The sequence below is a fragment of the Lytechinus variegatus genome, chromosome 4 (genome assembly GCF_018143015.1).
Source record: "Lytechinus variegatus isolate NC3 chromosome 4, Lvar_3.0, whole genome shotgun sequence".
NCBI lineage: Eukaryota > Metazoa > Echinodermata > Echinoidea > Temnopleuroida > Toxopneustidae > Lytechinus > Lytechinus variegatus.
In genome coordinates this window covers 64071747-64094294 of record NC_054743.1, presented here as the reverse complement: position 1 = coordinate 64094294, position 22548 = coordinate 64071747, and the positions used below count along the sequence as shown (strand labels likewise).

Here is a 22548-nt window from a genome sequence, read left to right as displayed (position 1 = left end):
TATGAAAATTAATTGATACAGTTATTAATGTTATGATTCTATATGGATTATTATTCCTTTTGAGAATGATAGGGGTTTATACCAGAGAATGTAAATCATTTAATAAAAATATCAAAAATACAGTATACGGTACTCTTTGATACTTTACGAACATGGTCGGGAATAGTTTCCTTCCTAAATGGGTAAATCTCAAGTTTAAAGATTATTCTTTAAGTACTACATAGCGAACAAAATTTAGTCCTGGATAATGTTCGTAACACTGGAACAGAAAGTATTAATCCGATTATGATAAGTGTTTAAAATATAGGAAGGTCACGAGACTGGGGCCATTTCCATATCGTCCACATGTTCAAAAATGCTTCCCTGAACTTCTTGTTCTGTGAGGCGTATATAAATGGGTTGGCACACGAGTTGTAGCAAGCGAGAAGAAACGTGAAGCGATGAAACTCTCCCGATAGGTATTCCCGAGGCACAATCCCGACGTTGTAGCAGAAGTAACTTGTTTGGTTGGGGCCAACGGTGGTCACAAATATGGCGACTACGATGGCCGTCATCTTCAGCACCTTCCGTCGTGCGACCAAGTGGAAGGAAGGGATATCAGATGGGCCATTCTTTGCGGAGTTGAAACGTCGGGACTTCCGGAGCAACTTATGGGCAACGATTAGTTGTGATGTGAGCATGACCAGGGCGGGTAAAGCGAAAACAAAAAAGAAATTCAGAGAACCACCGATGACCCGACTATAATACCCTGACGACAACCTGCAAACGCTCTTTGATATATCCAGACTGGTGAAAGTCGTTGTGAATTGGCCTACTGAGGATACCAGCCAAGTGAGAGCAATGGACAAGGTGCAGCTAGCGCCCTCTCGTTAGCCAACGATTGAACTGCAGAGGGTAGACAACAGCAACGTAGCGATCGCAACAGATAACGACGAGTATGTAAATCGAGGAGAAGATGCAGACCAGACGGCAGCTCTGTGTATCTATGAAGCCACAATATAAGAACCCAGCCCAGCTCTGAGGTACATTCCTAACCGAAGGGATTGGCAGAAGAAACACTGATGTTAGAAAGTCGGCCACAGCAAGATGGCCGATCAGGGTATCTGTAGATCTATTCTGTGACTTTCGTGGAAACAGGATAGCCATAACCACTAGGTTACCAAGACATCCTAAACATGCAGGAACTAACTAAAGCAGTGTGTGCCAATCGTCCCAATCAATCGCATCCCACGACCAAGTCGGCGACGATGTTCCATTGGTAGACGCTGTCAACATGGTGTCGTGAAGAGGATGTTGAGTTTGGTATGTTGGGATGCTGTAATGATCGAGTGACTGCTTACCCTGCTGTATCGTGTAAACATTACTCCCGTAACTATGGCAACCAAAATCAATGAAAAGCGCTGACGTCCCCCGAAGTCACACCATAGGCCCATGACACAAAGCTTAGCAATGATCGTGGAACATTTTTTTAACGATTGATTGCATTGACAACGATGTACAATCAATCGTAAAAATCAAGCGTCCGATTAATCGCTAGCCTTTGTGTTACGGGACCCAGATGACAATTGTTTGGAGAGAGAGAGAGAGAGCAAATAAGCCATCGCTACCTTAATTGCCGACAGTTGGGGGTGTAGGCACATTCAGCAAACAATATCACAGATTAGTAGTGATTAATCAACTGTTTAGCTGATGGGTCGGCAGTTTTGCTGCTCGTTCTCATGTGATTAAAAAAAGTATTTTTTTGAAGAGAAAATGATAAGAACGCGGTAAAACGAAACGATTGTTTTTTTCAGTTTGCAGTCTGTAGAGATACTGATTCAGTGCCCCCCCCATCGGCTGGCCAACAAAAAAAAAACGGGGGAAAGGAAAACGGATGTGGGGAAAGAAGAAATTACTGTATATTATTATATATTATGTTGTATCATGGAGCTCTGTAATGGCTCCATAGTTGTATTATACATATACATATGATGATAGCTTTATGAAACATAATTTGCTTAGGGTCTATATGTATTCATCATTCCTGGTGCTCGCACTGCCTGTTTAATGAGATAAATAATCCTGTTGTACTAAAACATCAGGTTTCAAGTCCACACCCAATATATTTCCTTGCACTTCGACTTATTATTGTTTTATGTAGAGACATATGCTTCTTTTTCATGACTACTTAAAGTAAATACTCCCTTTTAAGGCCTGACTATAAAACAGTTCCAGTTCGTGCTTACATTCGCATTGGTAGATTTGTGAGATATGTCAGCTCTTCATGAATTCCTAAAAACACTCCTTAAAATGTTCCCTTATTTCTGGTATGAATATCAAAACTTTCATCTCGCGTTTCACGTTCGCAACTTCTGGTTAGTGAATTACGTAGGGTCTATAGTAAATTCCTACGAACAAGCCTTAGAATGCCCCTCTTCAGGTCTGAATTTCAAAAGTTTTCAGCTCGCGTTTCGCACTCGCAATATTCGATTCGTGAGATACATATCATGTCCATGATTACAATGACTATATAAAATGTGTTTTATGTTCTGACAAAATCAGCACGCACGTTGGCACTGGCATTAGATAAATACATGGTGAGATATGTATGTTCTTTTATGAATACATAGGAAATAGTCCTTAAAATGTCCCTGTTTGGGGTCAATATAAACAAAAATTTCAGCTTGCGCTTCGCGCTCGCATTAAGTGAGAAAGATACGTATATGGATTAAAAAAATTGCTTATAATGTACCTTTTGTAGGTATGAATATTAAAAAATTCCAGCTTGCGCTTCGCACTCGCATTATTTTGATCAGTGGGATGCATATCTATTTAATGACACAGTCCTTAGAATGTTTCTTTTAGGTTAGTATACCTGGCAATCGATCGCGCTTCGCGCGCCCAAAGGTGACAAACAAAAAATTGCTGGTGCCCCCCATGCCGTGACCCACGGTACGCCACTGTATGGATTCCATCTTAACCAATAAGGAGCAATATAATTTGGGAAATGATAAAATTAGTTGCGGACTTCTTTTCTTAGATAAACATGAACATGATACAAGTATGATATCATAATCAGCTTTTAAAAACGGGGATTCGTACGTTTTACGTTTTTACGAAAATACGAAAATCAGCTTTTTAAAATGAAGATTTAAAGTAAACGCACGAGCTCCATGCTCCATCCATTGCCATGCCATCGAGTGCATTCATGGAGTATTAAAGATAATTTGTGTAATGGCGGTAATAAAATGAGTGGCATATTCTTGTCATACTCACAAAAACGAACAAGAATTCGTGGTCTCGTAAATATGATAATCGGGTTTTAAAAAGTTAGTAAAATTTTAACAGTTGTCGACCTAGTTCTTTCATTTCACGGAATGCTGATTTCGCAAAAGGTCGTATCAGATATAGGTTTGAGATTTACGGGGTCTATATTACTTACTATGGAAGCGCGTGTGACAATGTCTTTTTAAATGACATTTCATTAAAATTAGCTTATTCACACCATGTCGCACTAAACTTACACTCTATCATGCAAGGTCATTAAAATGCTTGTGAACGTCTTTCAAATATCATTAACGCATCACTTTTCAGCAAATGTTTGACAAAGCCGTTACCAGGTACACATGCAAGTTTGTCTGTATCTAGGGGGTGCCGGTGAATTTCGACATAGGCGTTTTTCTCATCAATACATTAAAGAGATATGGTTGTTAGTTCAGTGTACAAGATGAGATAGGTCTCATTTTCTATGCTCGTCATGTGCCTGCCTTCTTTTCCCCCCTTTCACCATCCATTTTTCCTCTGGCCTACTATATTTTCGTAATTTAATACAAATTATCAATCTTTCAAATGTGAAATTGTCAACCATTTCATCTGTAAATAATCCAACCTTGTAAAATATGCAATGTGGTCATGGTGGTTGCAATAATTTATTTTTATAATATGAATTTCATGTTGTTTATTTAATATAGCTGGACCCCTCGGCAGAACAGTTGTCCTGTAATGGCTCAGCTGAGTAGGGCGATCCATCCAATGTTATTTTATCATGTATTATATTATGTTGTAATTTTATATGTATTGTTTTTATATTGGCAAATAAAATCAAATCAAATCAATAAAGATTAAAGATTGAATATATTCGTATTGATCGCAAATTTAGCAGGGACCAGCTTTCCCTTTGCCCTTTGTGGCATCGCCTCTGTTCGTATCCTATTCGTAATTAAACGAATCCCATTTTGATTTTAGTTACACTGAAATATCAGTCACATAGTTTGTGAATCACTAAAGAAGTATTTTTTTTACAATTAGAATTAAAAGATTATAGACCAGTATTCGATAATTTGGAATCCAGTACCGACAATGGTAATGCCAATTTCGAAAGTGATTTGAGTGTTTGTGAAAGTGGGACCCTATCACTCTCTCTCTCTCTCTTTCTCTCTTCAAAATATAATTGCATTCATGGGGGATCCGAGCGAGCATCCACACTTTGCGTTTGTCAGAGGATATCCCGCGCACTGGGACATCCTCAATATACATGACATCGGGGAACAGTCTGAACGTGGCAAAACAGGATTAGGGCTAACTGAACAAACAAGGATTCCTAGACCCTTTTCAGGCTTTTGCGTCTTACAGTTGTTGTTTTTTCTCCTTATTTTCAGTTTATTCATTTTAGTCATTAAGTCTGAGTAGATTTCGTTAGATTTTGGGTCTCTCAGAAGGCAGGGAGAGGGGGGGGGGGAGCGAGGCGATCCTCACCATAGGCTGCTGTAGGGGAAGGCGGGGTAAGTTGAGCATTGGGGCAAGTTGAGCCACCACCCCCAGGCCAATAATGAATGAGTCAGACATTGTGGTGGTGTCATGTATTGATGACTCATAGCATAACCCCTAACCCCACCACATTGTTTCCAACTTTGAAACAAAAAGTAGTTTTTTAGAGGGAAAAATATGAATTTCAGCAAAAAAAAGTAAAAAAGAGTGTGAAATAGATAAGTGTTTTATAAACACACACGTCTTTAAATATAATAAAGACGTCTTAAAATATAATAACAACATTATTAGTCCAGGTATGGATCTTCATTCTTGTCATAGTCTTTTATATGATGGATGCATAATAAATGTTTGGATACAAAATTATCGCACTAAGTTCGGACTGGGGTAAGTTGAGCCAAACAGCATGGGGCAAGTTGAGCCATGGTAATTCCTATGGTAATGTATCTTAAAAAACAAACAAACATAGAGGACATAATATCATATGTTTCAAATACATTAATTCCTCTTTTATCCGGTTGCCGCTTGTCGATAACAACCTAGGTTTGGGGGTAGTATTCGCTTTTATTTAAAACCTTAACATGTCTGAGCAAATGGTAATGGGCAGATCACAATAATTGCGATATTAGTGGTAGGGTATGATGATGATGATGATGAGAGAAGAAAAATTAGAACATGAAGAAAAGAAAGGGGAAGAAGAGGAAGAAAATGAAGAAGATGATGAAGGAGGAGAAGAAGAGGAAGAAAGAGGAGGAGAAGAAGGGGAAGAAAGAGGAGAAGAAGAATGAGGAAGAAGGTGGAGGATGAGGAGAAGAGAATAAAAGGAAGAAGATGATGATGAAGAAGAAGAGCAAGAAGAAGAAGATTTTTTTATTCGAAGATGAAATAGAAGATGTCGAAAAAACAAGAAAGGTCAAAAGAATTAAGAAGAATAAATGTTAAAAACGGTAAAATGGTGAAGATAAGATTTCTGGTTAACCACGACCAAGTGGTCTGTCTACGACGAGTATGTTATTTGTTCATTATCCTCATTTCTCAAGTTAGGAAGATGCAATGAGATGGCGCCCTGCACATTTGTAATTTTAGCACATTTAGTTCATACCCTACACTAGCGTACAATTATCAACAAGGGGATTGAAATATTTGAGCTACTGAAATGGGGGTTAAAAGAGAGGGAGATGGAATGAGAGGGAGAGAGAGAGGACGGGTGATCACCACTGTTAGCAGTGGTGATGATGGTAGACGATATCAAGACTCTTCAGGAGGCGTTACCTTTCTCCTTTCTACACCCCACGTACCCAGGGCCGTCGCCAGGGGGGGTGCGGAGGGTGCGAACGCACCCCCCTTCAGAACCAAAAAAAAGTAATAAAAAAAAACAAACAAAAAAACAAAAAAAAAACGAAACTGCATTGAGGAACAATAGGCATGTTGACCAGTATGTACTTTCTATATCCATTCTGGCCGGCGGGCTATATAACTGCATGAAATTGAGTTAATACGTTGTTTTTTGTGTTTTTGTGTTTTTTTTCATAAAAAGCACCCCCCCCTAGAAAAAAGCTGGTGACGGCACTGCGCACCCGTTTCCTATCTGATGAAGACCACCTCAAAATAATTAAAAGTCCTGCAATAATTGCTGTAAGGGTGACGAAATTAATATTTATATGGCTTCTGCTATTTTTCCCGCATCCATTCGTAATTCCGAAGCTTCGTTGTTCCGAAGGTTCGTTATTCCGATGGTTCGTATTTCCGAAGGTTCGTTAGTCCGAAAACGAAATGAGGTTCGTTAGTCAGAAAACGAAATGATTAACGAACCTTCGGAACAACGAACCTTATTTCGTTTTCGGACTAACGAACCTTATTTCGTTTTCGGATTATTGAACATTCAGAATAACGCCACACATGTTCGGATTAACGAACCCTTTTACGTTTTCGGATTAACGAACATCGAGATATAGGCAATTTACGTGTTTCGGAATTTCAAAGTGTAACCATGTCTCCTACTATTAATGAGGAGAGATTAGTCTATCCTGTACCCCCCCCCCTCTCTTCCACGTCCTCTCTTTCCTTGTACCTTGTACGCTGTCTCCCATTCAATCCACTTAAACCATGTAAACATATTATACCAAACCTATCTTAAGTGAAATATTCATCTGGCAAATTATTGTTTTTCTTCTAAATTTACTTTAATCCACTAATATAGAAACATGTAAGAACACATTATATGTAAAATATAAATATGAATCGAGTTCAAAAACATAAATACGATGTAGTTGTGTTTTAAATAAATAAAACGGTATTGGGGTAATATACATCTGAATATGACATTAAAGACCACCTCAGCTATCACTATTGAAAGCAAGAAATAGGATAAAAGTACTGATAGATATCTGGTTAAAATCAGACATAGAAAACTGAGTTTTCATGATTTCAAATTTGTGTCGTCCCTTGTGAGCAGCTACATGTATTTTACACGTCATGATATGAAATTCATGTATCTATAAACATGCATGAAGAAATACACATGTTTATATATTGGAGGTATAGGTGAAGTTATTTTCATTTCTTTTCACAAAAAATGTAATTATGGAATTTACATTACATGAAAAGTGGAGGACTACTTGCGTGTAACGCCGGGAAATGAAACTACAAGACTTTCTTTTTTTTATAAGTCAATGATTTTTTTTTTGCGTAACTGATCGTTCAGGTTGTGTTCATCTCATTCTTAACAATTAACTCTGATCTAGTTTCAATAAACGTGGGTGGAAATCGACTCTTTCATTTAGTCATTTGAAAAGTCGACTCCTTCTTTAATTATAACATAAAAGGCAAGTTGAACAACTGAATGCATATGTACATGTATGTAAAATCAGTAGTCGCACTATTGCCAAAATTTAAATACACAAATATAGAACAAAGCTGAAACAAATTGTTTCGTCATCTTTTACATCATCATTGACACCAACATTTAAGTCACCACTCACACCACCACCACCACCACACCAACAACAACAACAACAACAACACGAACTCCAACATCATCGTCGTCGTATCATCCCCACCACAATTATCATCGTCAATGCTATTACCATGCACCGTCAACATCATCATCATTTAGCATCGTCATCATCTCTTATCATTTTCATCGCAGTCAGAAACGTCGATATCACCATCATCATCCCTATCGCCGTCACCACCATCATCAGTATCATCACACATGTTGTGTTTAAAATATAGCAACATTTTGTGGCAACATTTTGTGGCAACATTCCCGTTGCCATTACACTCCTTTTGCCACCTTTTTTTTTAAAGTTCTTGATTATGGCGCTTAAACAACTACTCAAGGAGGACGACTTCCCCGGGAACTGCAGGTATTGTCGTTAGGATATTGACTATTTGAGAAAGGTGTCTTCGAGAGTTGTCTTCTAATGGAGTTGTGCCCGGATATGAATTTTGTCTGGGATACTGAATGAATTTTGTAATTCTATTTACCAATTATTATTTTATGCATTGACATCATTGATGAGGTGGCGAAGGCAATGTAACATCAGCAACGTGACCAACAAAACGCTAAAGGCGACCGCACACCTTACGACTGGTCTGCGACCAGATTTTGGAACTAATCGCATTTTGCTCATTTTCTGAAGATGTGAATGGAACATATCATTTTATTTGAGGTTAGAATTAATTGAAATGATAATATTATAACCATTTTGATAGATTTCAAGCCCTTGTTTTGGAAAAAAGTCAAAATTAGTTTCAAATCGTAGCAAATCGTATGACTGCTATGACGTCATTACGACTAGATATTAAATTCGCTTTTATTCTAAGAAGGATGATAGCATAGTCACAAATTTGATCATAGGTACTCGTACGATGATTTAGAACATTACACAGTAAGATATTCCAAGTCTCAATATCAGCATCAAATTCTACTTCATTTTATTCTAAAATCGGGTCGCAGACCAGTCGTAAGGTGTGCGGTCGCCTTAAAGCATATGAAATAAATATGAAATAAATAAACATACAATCATAACATAAAAAACTGTTGTACTTAGAGCTCAGAGAGAGGGGAGAATAACTTTAATATTCATCCTGTTCATCATCTTCACCTTCTCCCTCCATGCAAGAGTCGACACCGACCTCCTCGAAGTCCTTCTCGAGAGCAGCAAGATCCTCACGAGCCTCAGAGAACTCTCCTTCCTCCATACCTTCTCCGACGTACCAATGGACGAAAGCACGCTTGGCGTACATCAGATCGAACTTGTGGTCGAGACGGGCCCAAGCCTCGGCGATGGCGGTGGTGTTGCTCAACATGCAGACGGCACGCTGAACCTTGGCAAGATCACCACCAGGGACGACGGTGGGTGGTTGGTAGTTTATACCGACTTTGAAGCCAGTTGGACACCAGTCGACGAACTGGATGGTACGCTTGGTCTTGATGGTAGCGATTGCGGCGTTGACGTCCTTGGGGACGACGTCACCACGGTACAGGAGACAGCAGGCCATGTACTTGCCGTGACGAGGGTCGCATTTGACCATCTGATTGGCTGGCTCGAAGCAGGCATTAGTGATCTCGGCAACGGTCAGCTGCTCGTGGTAGGCCTTCTCAGCAGAGATGACTGGGGCATAGGTAGCCAGAGGAAAGTGGATACGAGGATAGGGCACCAAGTTGGTCTGGAACTCGGTAAGGTCGACATTGAGGGCGCCGTCGAATCGCAGGGAAGCGGTGATTGAAGAGACGATCTGGGCCATGAGACGGTTAAGGTTGGTGTAAGTAGGTCGCTCGATGTCGAGATTACGACGGCAGATATCGTAGACGGCCTCGTTGTCGACCATGAAGGCACAGTCGGAGTGCTCCAGGGTGGTGTGAGTTGTAAGGATGGAGTTGTAGGGTTCGACGACAGCGGTAGAGATCTGTGGAGCGGGATAGACGGCGAACTCAAGTTTCGACTTCTTTCCGTAGTCGACGGAAAGACGCTCCATCAACAGAGAGGTGAAGCCAGAGCCGGTGCCACCACCGAAGCTGTGAAAGATGAGGAATCCCTGGAGACCTGTGCACTGGTCAGCCAGCTTCCTAACCCTGTCAAGGACAATATCGATCAGTTCTTTTCCGACGGTGTAGTGACCACGGGCGTAGTTGTTGGCAGCATCCTCCTTGCCGGTGATCAGCTGCTCAGGGTGGAAGAGCTGACGGTATGTACCGGTTCGGACCTCATCTGAAAAATGAAAAAAAATATCACTTGTATGGTCGATATGATTGCAATCGTCTCTATATTCGTCTTTTCATCAATCCATTTTTAAGTCCCTAATAATCATTGTATGAGCAAACCTTTCGAATTTACATACCCCTAAATATTCTATAGAGCCCTTACTCAATGACTTACCAGTCCCCTTCCTAAAACACACAGAACACTAAACATTGTGAAGCCAGATAGAGGCGGTGCTATGATAAGGGGTGGGAGGCATACATGTACACTCCCTATGGTATTGTTTTCAAGTTATTGCAATCGTTTTTTTACTATGTTTAATCGTAAATATATAAAATGATACAAAAATAATAACAAGGTAGGATAGGGGTAAAGTGAAAGATACACCTGGATCTGAGGTACCCTTCAATTTAGATTCATTTCTCGAAAAAGGATACCACCCTTAGGTGCAACGCCCTTAAGTATAGATTTAGGCCCACCTACCAAACTCAGTATTGAAGAAAATACCAAAGAAACATTCGACAGTATTGCAAGTATTTCTTAACATTTTACAACAGGATAAGTAAATCGTTATAGGATAAGTTGACAATCGGGGTTGACAATAGGTATACCCTATCTGTATGGTTTAAGTTTACCAAGGGCAAACTGCATGAATTTCAAGGGAAAAGGAGAAACAGACTTAACAGTTTGACCATGATCCTATAGGTCCATCGTTTGACACAGGAGATCAGAGAGGGAGGCAATTAATTGTTTCAATGTGGAATATGTATATTTACCGACTACAGTTGGCTCGAGATCGACGAAGACGGCACGCGGGACGTGCTTGCCGGCTCCAGTCTCACTGAAGAAGGTGTTGAAGGAGTCATCACCACCTCCGATGGTCTTGTCTGAGGGCATCTGACCATCAGGCTGGATGCCGTGCTCAAGGCAGTACAACTCCCAGCAGGCATTACCGATCTGGACTCCGGCTTGGCCGACGTGGATGGAGATACATTCACGCTGTATTGAAAGAGGGAATAAAGTTAATTCAGTGACATAAATGTTTATATATTTGCGTACCTGTCAGCGTTGTGGCCCAGTGGATTAGTCTGTTTGCGTTATTTCCTTCAGCAAGAAATTCATTCGCATTGTGCTGCACTCAACCCAGGTGAAGTAAGTAGATACCTGGCAGGATTATCAATTCCTTGAATGCATATGCGCTGAAAGACAGCTCGAGCTAAAGCCGGGGTAATAATAATGATTATTATAACAGCGCGCCTCGGAACAGAATATTTCTAAATAGATGGTGCTATATAAATGCCTATCATAGTTATTATTATTATTACTACTACTACCCTGTGCTTGGGGGCACCGGCGAGACCTAAAAGTTTAATGGTCAAGTAAAAAATAGAAAATAAAGAAATTGAAAATGGGTGTACTATGATACATTTGTCTGAATATCATGTCAAAATTAATCGCAAATTTGATTTATATCATATTTTTGAAAAATAGAAAAGATATTATTGTAGCTCTCTGGCTCATCTAGCTAGGTTCGCTCTATCGCACTATTTTCTTGACCCCCTCAGTTTTTTTGTTGTGTGGATTGTTACGGCACCGTTTCACCATGAATATAAATGCGTAGATCTCGATGATGATGTTGGAGAATACAGGAGAAGTGCGGCCGGTATCTTCTCTTCTTTTCAAATATCCATAATTTACTATATGATTTGTCGGGAGTTGGTAATCTATCATTTGAGGCTCTCCCGACGAAACCTTAGAAGACGATAACGTATTCGATTTCGTGTTGACATTTTTATCAATTAATGAACTACCATTTTCAGAAAAAATATTAGTTTTATCATTCCAGTTCATTCATTCGTCGATTCATGCATTTACCATTCTCCTGCGAATTTTATGTTCCTGAAATGCATCTTCTTCGAATAAATACATCTACGCCAGGCAATTAAATTATCCCCAAGGACCGTGCATGGAAACATGAAAGTAACACCACGGAAATAGTGTTAGAATCCAATCCCCATGGTAACCAAAACATCACGTATGTCGAGCGTCGTATCGAAGTGCGAGTTATAGTGGTTGCAATGGGTATTGAGTAATACCATGGAGGTATAAAGACCTCTATACCTCCACGGTAATACGAACCTCTGTGCTAATATTGTTAATTCGGCAACATATACGCTAATACTGCAGACATTTTTATTGGTTTTAATTATGTGTTTATTAATGGACAATATAATATACCAAGGAGTGATCTGTCTCAGTAATCTCTTACTACAAGCCGAATCGGAGACAGACGTTTGTTCTCATTTGTATAAATTTGCCCTTTTTTAAATTTCTCTTAGTTCTCTTAACTTTTATGTTTTGCTCTCTTCTAACGCGCCTTGATCATTTGATTAAAATGGAAAAGACGCTATATAAATCATATGTATTATTATATAGATATAGGCGTAATGTCGTCAATCAAACAATTTGTAAAAAAAAATAGGCTGCACATAGAACAAATCATTGCAGTCTCCTTAAATGATGATAATAAATCTTGAAAGTTTGATTGTACATGCATGTAGGAAATTTACCTAGTTTGGGCCTCCATGACTATAATAATCGCGAAATAATTATCATGAAAATACAGGACTGTATTACAGTTACAATTGGTATGTTTTTATCAATGATGATGTAATGGTTTTTATTTGATTTGTTATTTCTTGTTCTTAAAATCATTTATATTTTTTTCATTATCTCACCGACGTAACATTTATCATCATCATCATCATCATTATCCTCCTCCTCCTCATTATTATTATTTCATTATTAATTTTGTTATTAACATCTTTATCATTATCATTAATATTATCAATATTTTATTATCATTATCATCATCATTATTATTATTATTATCATCATCATCATCATATCATTATAATCATCATTCTGTCCATATCCAGGTTGTGGGTGAATATCTGTCAAATCAATGATACAAAACGCAATTCTACTTGAGAAGGTGATAAAACAATAATACAATATTTTCGTATGTCGTTATAGACTACATGTACATGTAGTATTATATCATGGCAAAATTCAATTCTGTCAATTCTTCAATGAAAAGTAAATAATACAGTAAATTTAAGTGCAATGATAATGGAATATCATATGGAAGAATGTCAGATGTAAAATAAAGATATAAACTTACCATGATGGTAAATCAAGGTGTACACAATTTCCACAAAATGCTTCTGACGTGCGATGTGTCTATCAGCAAGTTGAGAAATAATTGCGAAAATGGCTAGAGCAATGCAAAAAGCGATACACGCATTTACAACACACTCGCACACATGGCGGAAAGCTTTTGTTTACCTTGCCTATAGTAAACACAAAGAACGCCATTGAGTTGGTTGCTATAGCCGTGCTAAGGCATTATGGCGTTCGATTTTCGTTTCGGAGTCATGAATGCAGATGATGAATTCGGCAATCATGAACAATAAAAGGATTTCGTAATCTTTATAGAAACCTTCTTTGACAGGTCCTGAAGGTGACATTCTTTTTTTTTAATGTGGCTCTATATTTTTTGCGGCACTGCACGAAATGCTTGGACCATGGTACAAGCAAAAAAATACAAACAAGATGCACATTAGAGAAAAAAATACACAAATTGACAAATATCAACGACTTCTTGAAAATATTGAAATCCCAGGATTGCGATACTCTCCTTAATTGTCTTTTTGGAGAATTTGAATCAAAATCTTTACCGGAGGAAATATATGAATTGTGATTTTAGCACAATTTTACCATAGGCCTAGTAATTATTCAATGGAGATGATCGATTGGGACCATCCGGTTCATCGACATCAGCTATTATCGCCACCACCACCACCATCATCATCATCACCATCATGATCGCCATCATCACCACCATCATCATGAATCACCATCATCATCATAGTCGTCATCATCAGTACCATCACCACTACCAACATCACCATCATCATCACCATTATCATCATCATCATCAGCAGCAGCATCACCACCTGGTCCACAATCACCATCTCCACCAACATTATCATCTTCACCAAAACCACTACTAACACCACCACCATCATCATCATCATCATATTTTGTATTTGTTCTACCCTTTTCTGTGGAGGGTTCATTACTCAAAACATAAATTTTACCATAATAGCAAATTTTTAAAATAATACTATGCCTGTGTACTGCATACTGGATCGTTATCGGCTTGTTAATCTACTGTCCCAAGTCATTCTGTTCTATCAGGCATGACGATGTGAATTACAATAACCCTTCGATGAATGCCGGATAGAATAGATTTGGGAGCCTGACCCCTACCCGAAAAAAAAATGTTTTAAAAAATGCTATCAAAGGGAAACGTGAATCACATTCTGTCCATTGTGTGTTCCGGTAGGAATTTGGAGGCAGTTACCATGGTTACATTGGATCCAAACCCGGTGATGAATTTAGGCGTACTCCAACGAGTATTGGGGTGCTTAGGGTAGGGTATCCAGGGTTGAAGTAGGACATTCGATTAGTGTGTTTTGAATTTAGGGCAGAGCAATTGTCGGCGGAGCAACTGTCATGGAGCAGATAAAACAAATTTTAAAAATAAAAGATAATATAAAGCATGTTTGCAAAAGTGTGCAATGCATAAAGGATTGATTCATACTACTAACAATATCATAGACGCGATACTTACAGAATGCAAAACAGGGATGGAAACTCATATATGAAATAGATGTTAGATTTCTGCGCATTTATATTAAAATTATATTGAAATTGTATAAAGAGGGTGTTTGGTATACAAACTTTTCTTGACCATGTAATCACATATCGACATTCCTGGTCCGGATTTCTCTCCAAAGATTGTCACAATCAGCAGTGGCCCACAGATGCATGCAGGGCCGGGTCATGGCCCCCACCCTATTTTTTTTAAAGGGGAAAGGGAGGGGGGAGAGTGAAATATATTATTTTCTGTATATGACAATCTAAAGAAAGTATTATTGTATCGAAAAGGTTAAACAAAAATGTTCGCTATTTCTCATCTTTTGAGAACTTTTGCTTCCTTCGTGATGTTTGCCCCCTAATTTTTTCTCTTTACGCTACCGACAATCTCCAGTACCTTTAATCTGCAGTGATCGACCCCCCCCCCCGAAAGTGAGGATATGAATAAGTCACAATTTTTACCATTCATTTCCATTCATTTTGCACAATTAACCTTAGTCCAATTAGACCAAATGGTATATGGACTAAATGGCTATTGGACCAATTGATTATTAGACGAAATGGTGAGTGGACAAACTGGTGGTAGACTAAATGATAGTAGACGAGTTGGCATATGGACGAATTTGAAATAAACCCATAAAAAATCACGTTTTCCTTGGATTTCCCACCCTGAATAATGAATACATAATTTTCACAATTGGATATCTTTGAAAATCGTACCCTTCCCCCCCCCCCCGATTTTGGCATTTTTATAGATTTTACGGGGCGTGTTTTATGTACACATTATTATGACATTGAACCCCATGTAGCCCCTCACCCCTACCAACCACCGCTCGGGGTTTAATTCTTAATATGAACGTTGTTTAAAAAAAATGTGAATGATGGAATACAATAGCTTGTAGCTAGAATCGAATAAAATTGATTGTATTGGGGATATAGTTCATTGGATATATAAAAAAACATGTATAAGCAACCCACTCAAACCTAGCATGGGCGTAAATCCCAGGGGGACAGGGGGACGTGCCCCCCCCCCCCACCAAAAATAGTAGGGAGCACAAATCAAAATCCCCTCCTATTTCTGATCTTTTATGATGGAGAAAAAATCATCATTCACAATCAAAATAATGCCTGTATTTTTTTACTTAATGACCTTACATTTCGGGGTGAACTTTTTTTGTTTTGTTTTTGCTGTCAATTTTTTTTACACTTTGGGTGATAACTTGTCAAATTTTCCAGCCCCTGGTCCCCCCTACCTTTTGGGTCAGATTTCCGCCTATGAAACCTTGATAGCTCTCCTTCACCCTCTCCCTTCCACTCTGTCTCCATATTACCCTTCTCTCACTCCTCCCGTTAGCTGCCTCCTCATCTCTCATCACAAGTATCTCTCCCATCTTCTTTCACTTGCCATAGCACATAATCCCTTGCCACATTTAAACCCGCTTCTTCTTCATATTTCCCTCTTGTCTTTAACAGCCAGCATCACTTTCGTACACATAACACTCCCCTATTTTGAAAAAAAGTGTAACTTCCTGCAACAAGAGTAAAATTTTTCCACAATTTACATAAATTCAAATGTAATAGCATGATGGGTAACCAGCCATTTCCGGTTTCTGATTCATTACTTTTCTGTAGAATGTGGTCTAAATAAAATCATAAAATTTTGAAAACAGATTAAATTAAAAATATTTTTCAAATGTCACTAACTTATAAGTAGGGCAGTATCTGTACCTCTGTATCGCTCTCACCAAAATTAATGAAATCCTGTATTTACATTTGTAAACAAAATTTTATATGTTATGAAATGTACAAAATTGCAGTTTTCCTGCCCAAATTGCGGACACTCGCTACAACACATCAACTCATTCTGAACAAACCAACAAAGAAAGACACCTGACGCAAGACCAGTCAACGCAAAACAAAAAATTACTAAAAACAAGATGAGGAAAATGTTAGGTTGATCATGATTTAATCTTAATGATCCCATTCTGTGGAGATATTACCGTTTTGTGTTATGAGAATAATTTTACTTTCCCTCTGAAAGTCGCGAGCAAGTGGACGGAAATTCGATTAAGGTATTGTTAGAATATCGTGATCTTTTCAAGGATGTTTTTGCCGATGATTTCTGAAAGGTTGGGTTCATTGTTCGTCAAATTGAAAGTTTTTAATACTCGTCGCCTTCTTCTTCTTCTTCTCCCTCTGCGTCGACGGAGTCAGTGCCGACTTCTTCGTAGTCCTTCTCGAGAGCAGCCAAATCTTCACGAGCCTCGGAGAACTCTCCTTCCTCCATACCTTCTCCGACGTACCAATGGACAAAAGCACGCTTGGCGTACATCAGATCGAACTTGTGATCGAGACGAGCCCAGGCCTCGGCGATGGCGGTGGTGTTGCTCAACATGCAAACGGCACGCTGTACCTTGGCAAGATCACCGCCAGGGACAACGGTTGGTGGCTGGTAGTTGATACCCACCTTGAAGCCAGTTGGACACCAGTCGACAAACTGAATAGTACGCTTTGTCTTGATGGTAGCAATGGCGGCGTTGACATCCTTGGGGACGACGTCACCACGGTACAGGAGACAGCAGGCCATGTATTTGCCATGACGTGGGTCACACTTCACCATCTGGTTGGCGGGCTCGAAGCAGGCGTTAGTGATCTCGGCAACGGTCAACTGCTCGTGGTATGCCTTCTCAGCAGAGATGACTGGGGCATAGACGGCAAGAGGGAAATGGATACGTGGGTAGGGCACCAAGTTAGTCTGGAACTCGGTAAGATCGACGTTGAGGGCACCATCGAACCTCAGAGAAGCGGTGATGGAGGAGACGATCTGGCCGATGAGACGGTTCAGGTTGGTGTAAGTAGGTCGCTCGATGTCGAGGTTACGACGGCAGATATCGTAGATGGCCTCGTTGTCGACCATGAAGGCACAGTCGGAGTGCTCGAGGGTGGTGTGAGTAGTGAGGATTGAGTTGTAAGGCTCGACGACGGCGGTAGATACCTGAGGTGCTGGGTAGATGGCAAACTCCAGCTTGGACTTCTTTCCGTAGTCAACTGAAAGACGCTCCATGAGCAGGGAGGTGAAGCCAGAGCCGGTGCCACCACCGAAGCTGTGGAAGATGAGGAATCCCTGGAGACCTGTGCACTGGTCAGCCAGCTTCCTGATCCTGTCGAGCACAATATCGATCAGTTCCTTTCCGACGGTGTAGTGACCACGGGCGTAGTTGTTGGCAGCATCCTCCTTGCCGGTGATCAGCTGCTCAGGGTGGAAGAGCTGACGGTATGTTCCTGTACGAACCTCATCTAAAAAAAGAAAAGACGAAAAAATCTTTTTCATTAATTTACAATTAATAAAATTCGTCAACTCAGTGGTCTCTTATTTTTCAAAACACATTTTCGAAATCTAATTCCCATGAACCTTCAGTAACTGCATCTTATAATGAAATTCATATACTCCGATTTAAGAATTATCTCCTCTTTACATGACACTTTGTAAATTGGGGGCAGAATTATGTTTTGAGCCCTAATTTCCTTCAATGGGTGCCAGAAATATACATTGTAAATATTTCTAACACAAAGAAATAGGGTTTTGCTTCAACAATGTATTGTACAGTACAGTAAACATGAATATGAAGTAATAAATCTTCCAGCGATAATTTCATTTATCAAAATTGTAGTGTGTTGCACTAAACCCAGGTAAATGAACTGGCCAGGTAGTACTTGGCGATAATTTACTCACTGAAAAGCTGGTCTATTAAAGGGTATGCCTATATGCTCCATTATTACTGTAAACAATAATTTCATTATTTTGTTGGTCTACTAGGTAAAGAAATCGCGTGAAAAGTTCACTTCTTAAGTACTAATTGGCAAGATCACTTAATTTGGAATATAAGAGTCCTTTGAAAACATCGTTCTAATTCATGGCATGTACATGTACGTGATGTTTGTTACGCCATATAAAATGATTGATTACAATTGTTGCTCACCGACTACGGTTGGTTCGAGATCGACGAATACGGCACGGGGGACGTGCTTGCCAGCTCCAGTCTCACTGAAGAAGGTGTTGAAGGAGTCATCACCACCTCCGATGGTCTTGTCTGAGGGCATCTGACCATCAGGCTGGATGCCGTGCTCAAGGCAGTACAACTCCCAGCAGGCGTTACCAATCTGGACTCCGGCTTGGCCGACGTGGATAGAGATACATTCACGCTGTAATACAAGGAAACATATTTGTAATTATAATATTAATGTTTCATCCGTTTTGATTTCATAATTCAAATTTAATAGCTTTTGGTGAAAACTTGTGTTAAGACGATTGTCGGGCATTGTGCTTCTCTGATGTAAAGACCCCTCGACTTTATTTTTTTTTATATTCTCGTTTTCTTTCCAAATTTATTTTAATCATTCGATCCATCTAAAATGAAACAAAATAAGAAATTTGAAGATTAATTTTAAAAAAACCTCATACACTGTATTCATCTGAGGTCATTTTTAAACAGGATAATTTTCTAGTATCTTTCCCCTTAGTAAAAAAAACTATTATTACTAATTAAAAAGTAATGAGCCAAAAAATCTGAGTCAGGGCGCACCACGACATATGGGCGAAATTGCTAGTAGAAGTTGCAAGCACGTGTAATTTCTCATTTAAAATAAGTATTAAATCCACGCATACTTTATTCTGTTCAACAGAACAGTTTGCTTGAACGCGCTGGCCCAAAGATCACATGTACCCGAACGTTTGAAACCAATAAATTACAGAGGTCTCACGAGGTCTCATCATTCGTACACCAGCTTCTGGTATTCAAATAAGGGCGAGACATTCAGGTCCCCTTTACTGTCAACTACATGATCATGAATTTAGATTATTCCACATCATATTTTCACGACTGGCCGACATACAAATGTCTGCAACATTTCGCTGTGATTATCATTACATGTTCTATTCCAACATAAGCGATAACGCTATTCCCGGGGGGGGGGGGGCACTTACATTGACGAGTGGATACCATGCGCGACCAAAAAAACACGTAAAAAGGATGTCTTTTTCACGATAGGGCACGTTACGTACGTAACGTGATAAGGGTGTCAAAAACACGAAAGGGTATCTATTTCACTAGAAAAATTACGTGTTAAGGGTCGAATTTGCGGGGATGATAAAACAAAATTAAAATGTTTTATAAAGGATGTCCTTTTTGCCCCAACACTTCGTGTTTAGAGTCCGATTTGCGCGAGGTGTAGAAGGTGGGGTCGTACTAAACCAAATAAGGTAAAGCCGACGACAATAATAATAAAACATTCCTGTACTTGTTTAGGGGTTCATTTCAGGGAATATTTGCCAAGAGTATCGTTTTGTTTCCAATACTTGTTAAGGGTAGAGATTCACACGCCCATACTTGTTAAGGGGTGCATTTTCAGAATATGGAAATTACGTGTTTATAGGGTGCTTTTCGAGACCCCATGGTCGCGCATGGTATCCACTCGTGAATGGAAGTGCCCCCCCCCCCGGCGCTATTCCTGTCCCCCTTGAAATTCGTGTCTCACTACGCTACGCTAATCGTACTATTCGTAGCCAGGGGTTGAGAAAAATAAACATACATTTATACAAATAATCAAAATGAATTTATTGAGCATGCGAAAGTTAATCATGTTTAAGGAATACTGAGCATAAAGTTCAGAAGAAAAAAATCTGACTCATTCTGAATTACATATCTCCTCATTCATTTGTCATTCGCATTGGCTGTATTTCTTCCAACAGCATGCTACATTACTTGACATCTAATGCGATAAAACTCCACATACTATAAACTAACTAAAATCAGACATGAAAGCATATTAATGAAACTTACCATATTGAGGTATTTGAGTTGGGATGTTGTCGAAAAAGAGAGATGAAAGTTGACTTGAAAGTCACAATTCACTAGTGCCGCTGACGTGCGATGTGTCTGAAGCAGGTTATGAATGGTGGTTTGCCAAACGGGACCTCTCAATTTATACAATTCTCTCCCCGATACCAAATAGCAACCAAACAACGGCCTGTGATTGGCCAACGGTTGGCGCCTCTCAACGGTCACCAGGCTGTCTTTTGTTGCAAGAGGGGGAAAGATGAGGAGGGGGGGGGGGGTCAATGGCTTCCCATTCATCAGTCCTCGCCTAACGTTTGCCTATTGTGCGATCGATCGAAAATCACCACCGGTATGCTCAATTCTTTTGTCCATTTGAAATGCAAACCTCGTGACGGATGACTGTGTACACGGTTGCTGTGGGCAACGCAACGTTGAGCTAACCATTATCGTTTGAAATGAATTGAAAGCGCATGAAATATGTCATCAACGTGTGGTTCGATTATCATGATTTATGGAGATGGAATTTTGAGAAAATTCCCCTTTCCAAATTGTATGGATTGCAATTTACAAATAGCCTAGATCCCGCATTAATTATCTAACCCAATGGAATCCACAGCCTTGCGCTAGAAACAAGACAAATGGACTCTGAATGGTGATGTTTATGATGGTAGGAATGAGACGGTGAATAACGTGTACTTGCCGGGGGTGGGGCAGATTGAAGTCATCTATTGACATGATTATTCCTTTGCACTTTTCGTGATATAACATTGATTGGTTTACGGTTCACCGTGTAATATGAAGAAGGGGAAATGCAATATACAGGCAGAAAATTGAAATGGAAAAAGACGAAGATCATCGAACATTGCATTTTTCATAGAAACCCTTGAAAATGATGACAATGTTGCTACCGTGAGACACTTTAAATTCTCCTGACACCTTTAATAGCCCACGGGCAAATGCTCCATAGCCCACTTTCGTTTTACACTAGCGATATTAACCCCGTACTATCGCTCTTAGCACCGCAATTGCTGGGATAACCCTGCTTTTTTGCAGGGCCAAATAATCCCGTACTAAAGGTGGGGTTAGCACACTTTGCAAAAATGCTGTGTAAAAAGAAAGTGGGCTAAGCTTAACCCCGAACTATAGGTGGGGCTAAATGGCAATTTAGCCCCACCTATAGTACGGGGTTAAGGAAATTTTAGCATGTGTAAAAAGGGTAAAAAAATCCTATAAAATACCCCCTTCCATATCCTGCTTTAGTTACAAATCTTTGGATTACTTCTCCCTAAAAAGTCCCAGTTGCAGGTCTACATATCAATAATATTCAGCTCACATTATGTTAATGATTACAAAAATTGCTTACGGTTATTCAGTCTAAAGATCTTAACAGCTCGTGCTTAGCCCTCGTATTAGGTCGATTTATTGACTGAGAAACCTTATCATCTCTATGATTTCCTAAAATGGCCTCTTTACATATTTTTTTCAGGTCTGAATATCAATAACTTTTTTAGCTCGCGCTTAGCGCTCGCATTCGTTGTTTAGTAAGATACGCATCATGTTTATGATTACAAAAACTTAGAATGTTCAGTCTTAACGTCTTAATATTGAAAAATATTCACACTCGCATTGTTATCTTGACTGGACGTGTGTTCACAAAGTTTAATATATATTACGCATTGAAAGGGGTGCGATTTAAGCGCTTGCCCCGGTCGCCGTTTGTCGTAGATACGCCACTGTCTATTTGTACATTGTACACCACTCAATGATAAACTGATTGACGTTGAATACATCAGGAACGAATTCCATTTTGTTCACGTTAGACTGTGATGAAATTTTCAGTGATGCCTCAGCTGACAAGGAAGGATATGGAATCGAGTCAAGTTAAGTCTTGCTTCTTGTTCCCCTTCTGGTACTATGAAAAAACTGTGGTGTTAAAACTTACACCAATTGGTGTTAATACAGGACCACACCCTGAGGTGTTAAAATTACACCCTAAAAATTAAACATAACACCAAAGAGTGTAAATGTAACAA

The 22548-nt window shown here is 39.5% G+C and overlaps 2 protein-coding genes across 2 annotated transcripts; both read right to left on the bottom strand.

Annotated features, from left to right (window-relative positions):
- Positions 1-8811: 8811 nt before the first annotated feature.
- Positions 8812-13293, bottom strand: LOC121414517 (tubulin alpha-1 chain-like). Its single transcript, XM_041607724.1, has 3 exons — positions 13138-13293; positions 10730-10952; positions 8812-9962 (listed from the first exon to the last, which is right to left on the bottom strand). The coding sequence occupies exons 1-3, from the start codon at positions 13138-13140 to the stop codon at positions 8827-8829; spliced, it is 1362 nt and encodes a 453-aa protein (XP_041463658.1). The 5' UTR covers positions 13141-13293; the 3' UTR covers positions 8812-8826.
- A 3336-nt stretch (positions 13294-16629) lies between these two features.
- Positions 16630-20660, bottom strand: LOC121414516 (tubulin alpha-1 chain-like). The gene is made up of 3 exons (XM_041607723.1): positions 20519-20660; positions 18659-18881; positions 16630-17975 (listed from the first exon to the last, which is right to left on the bottom strand). The coding sequence occupies exons 1-3, from the start codon at positions 20519-20521 to the stop codon at positions 16840-16842; spliced, it is 1362 nt and encodes a 453-aa protein (XP_041463657.1). The 5' UTR covers positions 20522-20660; the 3' UTR covers positions 16630-16839.
- Positions 20661-22548: the final 1888 nt, after the last annotated feature.

Bases quoted from the DNA above. Each gene is read 5' to 3' on its own strand.
- LOC121414516 (XM_041607723.1), bottom strand. The intron at 17,976-18,658 runs GTGAGCAACAAT...TTCTTTTTTTAG, and splicing joins TCTCGAACCAACCGTAGTCG to ATGAGGTTCGTACAGGAACA.
- LOC121414517 (XM_041607724.1), bottom strand. The intron at 9,963-10,729 runs GTAAATATACAT...TTCATTTTTCAG, and splicing joins TCTCGAGCCAACTGTAGTCG to ATGAGGTCCGAACCGGTACA.